Source organism: Passer domesticus, chromosome 8 (genome assembly GCF_036417665.1).
Source record: "Passer domesticus isolate bPasDom1 chromosome 8, bPasDom1.hap1, whole genome shotgun sequence".
In the NCBI taxonomy this organism is placed as follows: Eukaryota; Metazoa; Chordata; class Aves; order Passeriformes; family Passeridae; genus Passer; species Passer domesticus.
In genome coordinates this window covers 23,698,296-23,712,095 of record NC_087481.1, presented here as the reverse complement: position 1 = coordinate 23,712,095, position 13,800 = coordinate 23,698,296, and the positions used below count along the sequence as shown (strand labels likewise).

Here is a 13,800-nt window from a genome sequence, read left to right as displayed (position 1 = left end):
GCAGCTCTTCTCACTGCTCTCCTTGTTTAGTGGCTTTTGGACTCCAGGCTACACACACTTGTAGTCTGCCTTTCTTACTGTCCATTCCCAAGCTCCAGGACTTTCTTTCTAGTCAGCCCCTGATAATGGAGGTTAGAGGGGGTGCTGTACAGAAAAAGAGAGGAAGATATGTGGATGATCACCTTCTTGGTCTCCATTCATTGCAGTTTTGTTATTTTCATTCATTAAAAATTCCTTGTTCACTATTCCTTGTTTCACTATTCATAGGCCTACCCAATATTGTGAGTACTTGCATTGCCAGGTTCTAAGCTGCACAAATCCAAATGGTGAGGATTCATTAAGTCTTCATTAGGAGTGATTAAATAAGAAATGGACATTTCCTTCTATTAATTAAACTGGTGCCTCTTCAGGCACAAAATAATGGGGTAACATTTGCAGTATGCAGATTGACAGTAATTGCCTTCATTCATGCAGATAAGCTGATACTTCACTTACAAGCACTGCACAGCAAAAACCTTACCTTGCCAGTTTGCTCTTTTGCCAACAATGGCTTTAACTAAAGAGAATTATATCACAGGGCAGAATATGAACATGTCTTACATATTAATATTGTGTTCCATTACTTTTGTCAGGCAATTCTGTTTTGTGCTGTTTACAATCATGTTTGTGTTTCATTTTATATTGTACTTGGCAAGGGAGGTAAAGCTTTTTGGCCTTAAAAAGGAAGGGTCTGGAAGAGCAAACTCTCAAGTCCCAGTATCTCAGAATTTGCCTACTGGCACAGAAGCTTCCCCCCCACCCCAGGCTGGCTAGCCTTACCTGTGCACTAAGGGCTCTTTCCCTTTGCTGTTCCTGCAAATGTCTCATTTATCTTCAGCTGTTCCCGCTGGTATCTCAAGAGCCAGACTTAAACACTGACGTCAGGTTGCTTTTGTGCCAAGTGGAGGTGCTTTAATGTGTGTCTAACTTCATGCTCCAAGGCTGGACTGAAATATCTGTTTTCCTTCCTGAGTTCCTGGGCCCGTTAAATCACAAGTTTCCAGCATGACACTGCAATGTATGCGTTCCAGCTTTGAGGGCTGAACCACAGGTGAAAACACAGAGGCAAAGCTGTAAGCCAGAAGTTAGAAAAATGCAGAGGAAGAGTCTCTGCCCCCAGGCCTTTGGCTGACACAGTCCCAATCCCTGGATGTCCAGGAAAAGGCTGTCCTGGCCAGTGTGCACTGCTGTGGCAGCTGGCAAACGGCCCCACGCCTTCTCACTGGAAGGGGTTCAGCTGCTGCTGGAGAGGAGCTGCCCCTTCAGCAGGGCAGGAGATGGGAGCTGGGCATTTCAGCTCCTTTTAGGTCTAGTTGTGCTTTCCTCTGGAAGAGAAGTGAGATGGGCAGAACAGCCTTGCTGTGGCCCTGGATGGAAGGAACAAATCACACCGGAATCACACTGGAACAGGGGCTGCCCTGACAAGGTTACTTGTAGGGCTTCACAGCATGCATGAAATGACTTATTTCAGTATCTGACTCTGAAAATACCGAACTGCTCAATTTCTAAAAGCTGATATTAAACCCCAAGAGCTGACACAAGTTTTTTTCTGCTGAGAGTTGACAGAAATATTTCACTATTTTTTTTTTTTTAATTTAGTAACACTATACCTTTCTAGCTTTTACCTAGTGTATGCTGGCAGGTGTGTGGATATAGAAATCCTGGCCTTTGGAAGCAAAGCAAGGGATAGATTTTCCTCTCAGTCACTTACAGAGAGCTCAGTTACTACTGCATTCTAAACTGCATCTACTGAGAAAAACTAATTTAAATGAGCAGGAAATATTTCTGGTAATGTACACTAAAGGACAGCTAACTTTTCCTAGTAATAATTACTCTGGCAATTAGCAAAATCAGGATGTGTCCTATAGTTCTTAACCTCAGTGTATGTAAGATATTATTGCAACAAACACTCAATTTCTTCCTCAACAGTAAGGAAAGGATTTATATTAAGCCACTGTTCTTTTTCTTGAGGGCCTGTTTTTCTAAAAAGGAGATTTTTAAAATCCTCTCTGGAAGGGAAAGCAGCAGTGTTGGGGAGAGACCGAGCTATCTGCCTGGCTAAGCATCTGCTTCATTATGGTGTTGCACAGGAACAATTTTGCAGCCCTTAATGTAAGTTGTTTATCATTTAACTTGGACACAGGCCTGGCCTAATTATAGAACTCAGTTTCAGTTCTTTGAATCCTGCTTAGCCTGAAGCAGACTCTAGTAATGGTTAGTTTTCAGTCCATTAGATTCAATTTCCCCACCTGAAAAATGGGTAAAACATGGAACAGACTCCAGACACCCTGCAGTGTTTAATGCAATCACTGGATGGACACACAAACATAGATAACCAATGGAACAGCCACGTTTCTAGGAAAACTCAGTTCCTTGGAAAGAAACTCAAGCAGTGAAGCTGTTTTCCTTAGGCCACATCCATGGGGATGAAACCTCTCCAGTATCGCAGAGTGAGAGCATGGTGAAGCAGAAACGAGCAAAACACTGAGGGAACAGTTCCCAGAGAAAAGAATCACAATGGCAAGGTTCCCTTTGGCTCATTTCCCACCTAAGCTGTACTGGAGTTGAATCTGTGACAGGGTCTGAGTGTCTTCTGTCAGCTGCATGAGCATACATGGCAGGTAACCAAGTGCTTCCAGTTCTAGCTTTGCTGTGCCTTTCTTGGACACCTGTTTTCTGGTGCCACTGTTAGACCAAGATCTCCATTTCCACTAAAAAGAAATTAACTACTTTGAGTGGGAAAAAAGGGGAGGCTCAGAAAAGCAGGCAAGTGGTGTTAAAATCCTGGCCAAGGCCCTGTAAAAACTTCAGTGCCTTCAACAATGGAGATTTCTCTCTTTTTGGATTGTTCTGCTACTTTTAATCTTAATGGTTAAATGACTATTTTATAGAGCAACCTTAGTGAAAGAACCATAAAATAATTCAAAACAGCGATTAGCTAACCTAGTAAAAAAGAAGGATTAAAATGAAAAGCACAATATAGTAAGGACTCCTTACCTGAAATGCAGCAGTACTCAGACACTCACTGCTCTCCACAAAAATGTAGAACTCACGTTACTTTCAGATACAGCAGTCAAAGAAATCAAACTTCAGTCTTAGTCTCTTGGTGTAGTGTACCAAAGGAAATCTGCTTCTAGGAATTTACATAACGAACCTTGTGTTTCAGTTAAAATCAATTTTTAATAACTGACCTTGTTTCCAAAAGAATTTTAAGTTCAGACTTCAAACAGTGATAAAAAAGTCTGCATTTGGTGTTCAGTTCTCAGTTTCCACCTGTATGGAAACCTAAATCTGGGTGAACTGTAAATACAACTTGGGATACTGTAAACAGCCAACTAATACATCTGTTCTCAAACAGGAAAACCTTACAGTTTCCTGCAGAACTCCAAGAACACTCCCAGCAGAGCAGTCCAGGTGTCCCAGCTGGGGCTGCAGGCACTCCAGGTTACACAGAACACTTTGGAAGTGCTGTTCTGCAGGCCTGCACAGCTTTGTCCCCAAGGCACAAAGTGTCTGTTGCTGCCTTAGGGCAGAAGGACAGCACCTGCACATCACACCAACAATGGCAGCAGGAGGGAGCCGGCCTCTCTGCATGCCCTGCAGCAAGCAGAGTTGGTATTTCACTGCTGCACCACTTACAACTACTGCTGACATGGGACAATGGAAGCAATTCTTAGTGCACTGAACAAAAAATACTTTGACCTCACAAGGGTTTCTTCAGTTTCTAAGTCATGATTCTCTTTGTTATTCTGAATGGTAAAAATAACTGCCCATGTCAGTTATTATAATGTTCAGCATTTCATAGCAATGGATTGCCACTACTGCCAAGATATTAAATTACTTTACCAAAATGAGAAAAATACACTGCATGTAAGCAAACTGAAAAAAAAGTTTAGAAATTCAGTTCTTGTCTAACCTTTCCCTTCATTTTTGTTATTCAGAGAAGAGTTTGCTTTCTTGCTCTCAGGACTTAGTACAGAGGAGAAATAAAAGTGCTGGAGAAGGGAGAGTGGATTTCAGCATGAGTGCTGCCAGCCTGATTTGGGGTGGGTTTTTTTCTTAAAAAAACCACTGTCATCTGCTCTGTATAATGTGTGTTTCACCCCAGTGTGAAATTACAGTGGTCAGAATAATTCTGAATTCCTTTTACAATGGCAGCCAAGTACTATTGCTTACAGGCGAGGTGAGGAGAGAAATGGCAAGGGATGTTTTTCCTAAAGTCTTTAATGAATCATTGTCTTAACTTACACATCAGACCTGTAAAATCTGAAGATTGGGATGTTGCATCTCCATGGAAAATGCTGAAAGAGCGAAAGTGAAGTTAGGCAAAAATAAAACAGGTTTTAGTTTGGGGTTGGTTGGTTTGTTTGTTTTACCTGTGAATCTTTATGTACCGCTTGCTGTGCATTGAAGAGTTTGCAGCTACATCTCTCTATGTGAAATGGACTTAAATGCTCAATGAATATTTTATCAGGCTTTCATTTATGCCAAGTTTCATTTCTTCAGTTTTCCTGGATATAAGACCTTGAAGAGCCTGCTGAATATCTGAGATAAAATCATCCAAGTGAAGACATGCTTGAGTACATCGGTTTAAATAGAACAGATTTTCACCAAACTGTACAGTCTTACTGGCATTGAGGTAGAAAAAAAACTGCTCTCTAAAGCCGAAAAAAGGGAAGTGAAACGTATAGCCTGATTGTTACCATCTGTAGTACACATCTAAGAACATCTAAAAGCTTCTCCAAAATTCTGAATGCAGTTAATACCCCAACCCAACACAATCTTCCTCTTTAGAAAGCAAATGCGAGATGCATCAGAAAGGTGAAGGGACAGGTAGACACAAGGACACAGCCAATGCTGTGGGCAGATAGCCTAAAGGGCAGCATTAACTGAGTGCTCCTGCACCTCAGTGCCTGTTCTGACTCAGCCCAGACCCAGGTAAGGCAGCAAAACCCCAGGTCAAACACCCTTGGTGGGCCCTAGGTCACTGCCTTGCAGCACGGGACACTCAGAGCTGTTTCTCACAGCTTGGGGTCAGGTTACCTGCATGGCTCTTTGTGGCTCAGGGCATCTTCTGTGGAGTTCTAATGCTATGACAGAGGCTCAGTTCCTCTGGCATGGCGAGGGGCAGGGGAATTCTGCCACTCGGAACAGCTCTGCAGTTTGGCTTGGAGTCAGGCTTTGGCTCTTCAGCTTTTGAAAGGCTGGAGGTGTCCAGCAGGACAGGTGTCCCCTCCCAGAGCCTGAGTCAGACTGCGAGGCTGACGTGGCTGTGCACTGGGTTTCAATTACAGCCTCATCAAAACTAGGCACGCCTGAGGTTTTTTTGCTGCTTATAGTAGATACCTATTATTATAGTTCAGAAAACAGTAAAAATGCAGTTTTCTTGATCCCAGGGTGGAGTGAAGGAGCCCTAGAGTCTTCCACAGCTGATTTGAGGAAGCAGCAGCAGGGGGCAGGAGGAGGAGGTAACTGTTCTGTTTCCACAGGAGGGGAAAGGCCAGCTGAGTTCTAGTGCTCACCTCAGCATTCTCCCTGTTCCACACTACACACACTGAAGTCGCAATAAAGAACAGCTGAAGTTTTGTAGCATCCTTCCTGGATGGAAGTTTCTTCAAGAGGCCTTCTCCCTGCCATGCAAACAAGAATTTATTTGCTGGCCAACCTGCCACCCCTCCTCACATGCCTCTATTACCCAGCAACTTGAAAATAGTGGAGCAGTTACACACATTGCAGTCACTGTGAGACTTCAGGGAAGAAGCTTCCCTGAAGCCCATTACCATCTGCCACAGAACCAGAACCATCTTTTTCTTTGTCGTAGTGGTGTTACTATGCCAGTGCTGGAAAAGGGACTGTTAGGGTAGGGAGAAAAAAAGGTTATTCAAAACTTTCAAGAAGCTGTCAGGATTATGGTGATGTCAGCTGTTCTAGACAGCAACAGATAACTGAAATTTCCTGTGTGTGTGCGTGCAGAGGTGTGTCTGTGTATAACCAGTCCTCAGGTTAGCATAAAAGAAAGAAGTTCCTAGGAAGCTGTGTCTCCTCCTGCTCCAGAGAACACTGTGACAGTATCCAGCAGTGAGGTGTGGCCAGGGCCTTCCTCCATCTGCCCCTGAGCTAAGGCTGCCCCTCAGGGCAGCTTCCCTGGGAAAGGGGTGCACGGCAGAGGCGTTGGGAGTGTGGGACAGGAACTCTGAGCAAAACCTTCCCCACAGCGTGCAGCTTTGGGAAATTGTTTGTTTCACGTGTGTAGATGTATAAAGAAGTGTTTGAAATTTGGGGGTCAGCATTGGGGGTGCATTGAAGTTAACATCAAAGTGGGTGACAGCAGCTGTGCTGCAGGGCCAAGGCTGCTGAGGGGCTGTGCCCAGCTTCTGATTCAGTCCGTACATCCCAGTCCCCAAACACACCCACCTACCCTCTGCAAGCACCCCGTGGCTGCTGGAGACTGGCAGCCCTTTCTAGAAAGTTCACGTGCTGCAGTGTGGAATGAACTTTTAGAGGCCATCTGGTAGATTTTACACCTTTTCTTGGGGAATTGAGATAATTTCACTTTGCCATCGCACATATGTGTGCATTCAACCAGATATCCTAATTTTATTATTTTTCTTCATTTCCAGAGAGCAGCAGTGTGTGTTGTATTAACTGGAAGATTTTTCTGCCAGTTCAGAGGTGTTTCCAAATTGCAACTAAATCCAGCCTCTTGGCTGTATTTTTTATTTCTGCCTTATTTTTATTTGTGTTACACAATCAGAATGAAGACAGACAAAAATAACACACCTCTCTCACCTGATCAATTTTTTTTTTATCTGGGAAAGAGAGAAGTCCTGGAACCTAATACTCCCATTTGTAAATATGTACCTTGCCCAAGGCTCTGGGGTTGGGCTGGATGGCAAAGGACAGGATCACTCTGCCACTCAACCCACAGACAGCCCTTCAGAGAACTGGCTTCAGTGCTTTTTCACAAATGTTTCAGCAAAGGGGATGTTTAGAAGATGAAGTGTGAAGGCTCTCCCATTTTGAAGAGTAATCCTACTATTTCTCCATCCCAGCCATGGGGAGCTTCCTCATGTTTCCTGTCCATGAGCAGTGACAGAAGACATGCCTGCTGTGGCACTGGCATGGCTGTGCTGGATGCTGGGGAAGGGGATGGGCTTTCTTTGTTCTGCATTCTGCCCTTGGCTGGCACTCTCCAAGCAGCTGCAGAGGCCACACAGTCACTGGGATTTCTGTGGGTTATCCCACTTTCAATATCCCATACAAATCTTGGCTGCTGAGAACATGTTCAGCAGCTTTGACAGAGCCAGAGCCAGACGCTTCAGAGTATCCCAGCCCTGCTCCTGAGCACCTGTGGGAGCCTGGGATGGGACAGGGGCAGCTGGAGGCCTTACCTAGTGCTGAAACAAAGGAAACAAGGGTTCATGTTTTCACAGCTCTTCTTCAAGTTGGTTTCATTACCCATCAGTAGTAATTGCAATAGGACCCTGCAGACAAGCATCAAGAATTCCTGTTAAAGAAAAAAAACCAATTAGCATTAGCTTCCAAAGCATTTATGTATCCCACCAGCATGAATTTCCGTACATCACAATAAATCTGAGCAGCAGAGCATGAGCACAGTGATCAAACACACAAAAGGAAAACGTGGGAATTATGTTTTAGTCTCTGGTAGTGTTACTTTTTAACTGATGTTTATTCCTGTGCCTACTGTGGTTAAAAGCACACTGACTTCTAGGCTGGTGTTTCTGTTTCCTATTACAGCTGGACAGTGTCACTTCCCTAATTCAGGCTGCCAAAAACTTAATGAATTCTGTGGTGCAGACAGTGAAGATGTCCTATATTGCATCCACAAAGATCATCAAGATTCAGAGTCCTACTGGCCCACGACATCCTGTTGTGATGTGGAGAATGAAGGCTCCAGAGAAGAAGCCCCTGATTAAAAGAGAGAAGCCAGAAGAAATCTATGCTGCTGTCAGAAAAGGTTCTGCAAAGAAGAGAATCCATCCTGTGCAAGTCATGAGTGAATTCAGAGGCAGAGAAATAGTCTAATATTTTGCCACTATGTTTTCTTACCTTGAATTTCCCATGATTTTTAATCTTTTCCCCTACTTACTTAATAATTATATATGTCAATGTTTTGCTCTAAATCTGTAAGATAACACTTGCTTAAATTATTTGAAAGTGCTGTTGGATTAGTTAGAAGCACACCGTTGAAAACATTACAGATTCTCCTGCAGTGCAAGCTCAGTGTCTCTGCTCAGCTGGGAGGGAGCCAAGTGCCCAAAGGAGCCTGCAGTCACCAGGCCTCAGGAGCTCCCTAGCAGGGGTGAGAGTGGCCCCACTGCAGTGGGGCTGCTGTGTGCCACACAGGATTTCTAACTGTGCTGCTGGGCCAGGTCCCCCATGGGCATTGTCACCCTGTGACCAGGTCAGCTGAGCCCAGACTCTGCGCCCTAAACCTGGGTCCAGACTGCAGCATCCAAAGACTTGTCCTTGGCCAAGACCGTGCCTTGGAAACGTAAGCTTGAAAATGTTTGATGAAACACACAAAGTGTTGGAACAACACAGATGTAGTAATGTAGTAAAGAAAGCACTGACTGTAAGCCAGCAGGGGTGACAGCTCTTTAGAAGGCCTTTGGAAACATGAACAGGAATCTGTGTTCTGCTCCCTGCTCTCTCCTGTGAGCCCAAATAAATCTGCTGGTTGTTGTATTTGGCAGTTCAGATAAATCAGACATTAACAATTAAAAACTTTCCTAATTGCTGCACAAAAGAAGAACTTTGAAATAAATCATTATTCTGAGACCAGTGTGTGAAATGCACATATCTTGAATCTTTTCCAAAGCAACTGTAGGGAATGACATTACTTCTGACAGACTTTGTAAATGCAGAACTCTGCTGGTGAGTGCTGAATGGCTGCACACACAGTGTGTCATGAAGGCAAATCCTGCTAGTCCTGATCTCTGCAATGTGCTTAAGAAAAACTAGTTTTTTAAAATACTTTTGAATCTGAAATCCACTTGGATTATTTTTTTAGAAGGATCTAACTTGCCTTTTTGCCATGTCATAAATTCTTCCCAGACTACATTTGTTACTCAAGATGTCTTTGCTTAGCCATCCTGTAGATCCTTTGGCATGGCCTTCTACATTTGCTAAGGTGGAAGGGCTCCCTCAAAAGCCTGTGTGTCACTGACTGTCATTATGGGATAGCTCCACATTCTGGGCTTCTGCTCCAGGTCATTTGTCACCATGCTTGCACAGCAGTGCCTGACCTAGCCCAGTGTGGGCAGCATGAATAACCCCAAACTGTGCCTTTGCTCTTGGGGCTGCTGTCTTTGTAAGCTCAGGATGCTGGGGCAGGGCAATTTCTAGGCTGCTGGTTATAAAACCCTGTGAAACTATAGTGCTCATGAAATAAAAATTCTACAGATCATTCTTCCACCTTCCCTAACCTTGCAATCAGTTAATGAGAACAAAGGGAGAGGTTTGGAAGAAAATCACCTTTTCCCAGCTCCAGTTCCCTCCAGCATGTTTGCAGCAAGACGTCAGTAATGTCTCCTGGCTTTGCTGCTCCTCCCAGGGCTCCAGAGGCAGCAGGTAAGCTGACACAGCCTTGTGAGCTGCTCTGGGCGTGTGACTGTCCTGAAACCCTCCTGTCTCCAGGTTACACCTTTGATCCTGATCACCTTGATGTCAAGCATTTGTAACTAACACCTTGGTACCACGTTATTAATAAAAAAGCACGTACACCCCTGAGAAGCTGCCGTCAGTGTTGTGGGATTTTTTCAGTGTGTCTGAAGTTCAAGGCCTGCCAGGTGTGCTCACAGAAGCACCAGCACACTGTGTGTGCTCCAATAGCTGCTCTACAGGAGAGGTTTTCCAGCACCAGTATCACTAAAGCACATTTCATTGCTTCATTTCAGGCTCCTTCCTGCACTGCCAGTCTGCTCCTTCCCTGGCCATGCTCAGTAGCCAGTTTGATCTCAACACAGCAATTTATTACACAAAAAACACCCTCTAAATGAATAAGGAATTTAAAATCTACTGCAGGCTGTTGAGAAGAGCCAAAAGAGCAATAACCAAATCTTGACTAAATTTATCTTGGGTCAAATTCAATCCCAAGTGAAAAAGGTTATTCCTGGCTAAGGAGGCAGAGGTTAAAAAGTCCTGGAGCTGTAAAAGGCCAGCTCATCACCCTTCAGCCAGTCTGGGAAGCAGGGTACACCACTTTCCTGCCACAAGGGAGAATTCTGAAAGAGGATGAACTGCTCAGTGTTACTCCAAGCAGCTTCTCATTCTTCCTGCAATCTTCTTATTCCCTGCTAGCCCAGCTTTCAGAGCATAACTTCTCCTCCAGTTTCTGCCTGCCCCTCACCAGCACATCCCCTCACTCTGTGCCCTCAGCTGCTCTCAGCCTGGCAGAGCTGCAGCTTTCTCACCTCAGCAGCTGGGATTATTTCATTAGCCTGCCTTGGCCTCTCCCCATGACCACATCATGGAGCAAAGTGTGATGGATGACTGAAGCAACTTTATATTAAAAATTTTCACTAGAGCACTAGAAAGTGAAGTCCCATTGCTGAAGCCCATTAGTTTGAGAGGACAGGTCTGCATAATTTCCACGAATCCCAAAGCTGTTGAGTTGTTGTGGTTTTTTTTAAATAAACAGCCAATGTGCTTTTTCTCCCAGCATAGCCTGGTACCACTAGGGAAGCTGTACAGCTGCATCTCTACTAAAGAGCACAACTAAGCAGCCTGACACCGGGCCAGGCACGGTGTTTTAAAAGTCCTGCAGTGATTTCTGAAAGGCTTGTGTCCTTTATTCTCTGTGAGTCTGCAGCTGGAGTATTTTAGAAAATTATGCTGCTTAGAAAATTCTTTCATGAGCCTTTTAAAGTTTTCTTTCTGACAAAAAAAAAGTCTCTATCAGCAGCAGATAATAAAATTCTATATAAAACCTGTTTTTGTTTCCAGATATTACTTATCCCTTGTGTGCTGCTCCCAGTTGAACTCTGGGGACTTGCCAGTATGTTAGGCTCAGGAAATGAGATAAATAAACCCCTATGCCTCAGCTGTGGCTGCAGTGAGGGGTGGTGCCTGTTCCTGCCTCACAGCCCTGTATCCCAGCAGCCTGGAAAGCAGCACTCACCTCCCATCCCTGCCAGCAGCTCTCAGACACCCGAGGCCCTGGGGACCCTCCCCAACCCTCTGCTGGGCTCCCACCTCCTGCCCTCCCCCAGAGAATCCTCTGCATCCCACGGCCCTGCCTGGACCACCGAGGGAGCTCTGCCAGGTTACAACAGGTAATGAACCCCTAATGCCCCTGGGCGCTGGGAAAAGAGACAACAGAACAAAAGCACTCATCTGATGTTGTCCAGTACAGGCAATTTAGCATATGAGTAATTAAATAAAAATTAAAGATCAAGCAGATCACTCTCTCTCTCCCCAAGGTGATCAGTAGGCTTGGTTTTTGCACAACTACTTCTCAAAGGCAAGAAAATGCACAGGCAGTGTTAATTAAAAAGCCATGGATTTTGTGCTGTGCACTGGAAGTGGTGTTGCTGCACTGAAAAATACCACCTTTCAAATAATAAACCACAACTCACTGCAAACTTGCTTGGCATAAAGAAAAAATATATCCAAAGCAGAAATGGCAAGCAACCCATGAAAATACTTTAAAGCTCCTGATGTCTCTCATCAACAGGAGGAATGTGCTGCTATGGTCCAAGGAACTGGAAGCTGAGCAACTAATTTTTGGCTCCAGTCTAAAAGCAGTAGTTAAGATGAAAGTTTGCACTGCAAGAAGTGGATGTAACAGCTTTAAGGAGGTTTTTACAGGATAGGAAATATTCACTTTATACTTCCTGATGGTAAAAATGACTGTGTTAAGGCAGGCTGGAGACCACAGAGATGCTCTGTGCAGGATGATGTTTCCTCTCAACTCTCAAATCTTTTATCAGCTTGGTCATTTTAGAGCCATTGGCTTTTCTGCTGCAGTTTCTAGTTTCCTTCATAGAAGGCAGCGCATGACTCGAGCAGCTGCCAAGACCCCACAGCTCAGGATCTGTGGGTCAGGCACTGCTCTTTCCAGGGGGTGAAGGGTTCAAGGAGCTGCTCCCTGCTCCAGCAAGCCTCTGTGCCTTGGCTGCTTTGTTCCCAGAGCTCCCTCACTGGATGGAAACAGGATAGGATATTGCTCCCACACTTTGTACCATTCTCGACCAGCCAGCATGGCTGACAGAATGGGAGAAACTTTCCTGGTAGGTTTTAGCTTCTCTGGTGGAGGAAGAGTCATTTAAAGCAATGATTTCTCCAGGAACGCAGAATCTTTCTGGAGTAAAGGAGGGGAGATTTTCCAAAGAGGACAAAACAGCAAAAGGCTCTTTTCTGCCTTCCATTCCCTCTACAAGTCCAGTTTAATTCTCTCAGACATCACTGAGGGCTGGGGCTTTCCAGCTTGCTGGGGGTGTGGTCCTTAGAACCTCAAATGAAAATAAGTAAATAAAACAACTAGTGCAACTTGCTGTCAGGAAGGTTTGCATTGGTTTCCCTAAGAGAACATCTGGATGCATATTGCACAACTTATACTTAGCTCACCTGCACTTAGAAAAGAGAGGACTAGAGCTCTGCTACTTTACATCTTGGGTAGAAATTCAGAGGGGAAATGTAGGTTAGATATGGGGAAGGAATTCTTTACTGTGAGGGTGCCCAGGGAGACCGTGGTGCCCCTTGATCCCTGGAAGTGTCCAAGGCCAGGCTGGATGGGGCTTGGAGCAGCCTGGGACAGTGGCAAGTGTTGGACAAGATGATCTTCGAGATCCACTCCAACCCCTCAACATTCTGTGATTCTGTGTGGATTATATAGGTGCCACAGACTTCATAAAGAAACAGTAAACACAGACAGGCAGACCCCAAGCACGCACTGCAAACCATCTGCCTTTAATGTGGCCACCTTAGTGCTTGGGGGACTTTGCCCTTGGCTGACATAAAAATAACCCTCTCCTATTTATCTATTGATTTAATTATATAATTTACCTATTATGTATTTTATATCTATTACAACATGCATTAGTAGTAGCTGTTACAACACATTCATAAAATATGAATAACAAATCCATGCAATTGTTTTAAATATAATTAAATACACAGATATATTTATAGTTAAATGTATTTATATAATTACATAATATTTAGTTACCGATAAACTGAAGTTGTTAGAATTCATAGCAAGTACACAGAAGTACATTAGTGTTTCACTTTATAAAGGTGCAGCATCTCAGACACTCAGCCTCGATTTTCTGCTTTTGAATTATTCTGACAGGGGAAAAAAATGGCTGCATCTTAATGGCAAAAGTATAGCAACTGCATCTGGTCAGTCAGAAAGCAAACTGCAACTTAAGCCCCCAGGAGTTAAAAATAAGCACAGAATAATTATGTCTGCAAACCTTTGAAGAGGTTGAATAGGATATCCATATCTATTACACTATAAAAAGAAAGGGAAATGAGACAACTTTCTGGCTCAGGATGAGCTCTATTATCACTGAAATAATTTCTGTCTAGCTGCAAGCATTACACAAGCCAATATAATTTCAAGTAGTTGTTATGTTAACAAGAATGACTAAGATGCTTCACTTCCCCCAGCATCCTGTCCTTCACCTACTCTTCCTTATTTCCCCCCCGGAAGAATCTCTTGTTCTCAGGGCTCTGGAATGAATACAGCATATACAAATGTACTGACATTTCAGCGACTGTATCCATCCTGGAGAT

The 13,800-nt window shown here is 44.1% G+C and overlaps 1 protein-coding gene across 8 annotated transcripts in view; it reads left to right on the top strand.

Moving 5' to 3' along the window:
• The window catches only part of CTNNA3 (catenin alpha 3), a 427,418-nt gene extending 416,426 nt beyond the window's left edge, over window positions 1–10,992 (top strand). For 7 of the 8 annotated variants that reach the window (XM_064429667.1, XM_064429665.1, XM_064429666.1 and 4 more), the window contains one exon: window positions 7,798–10,992. In XM_064429667.1, the coding sequence (XP_064285737.1) occupies window positions 7,798–8,085 (288 nt within the window). In that variant the 3' untranslated portion in view covers window positions 8,086–10,992. Of the gene's footprint in view, window positions 1–2,010; window positions 7,116–7,797 lie in introns of those variants that run through there. The other variant, XM_064429668.1, reaches the window with a different exon arrangement.
• Window positions 10,993–13,800: the final 2,808 nt, after the last annotated feature.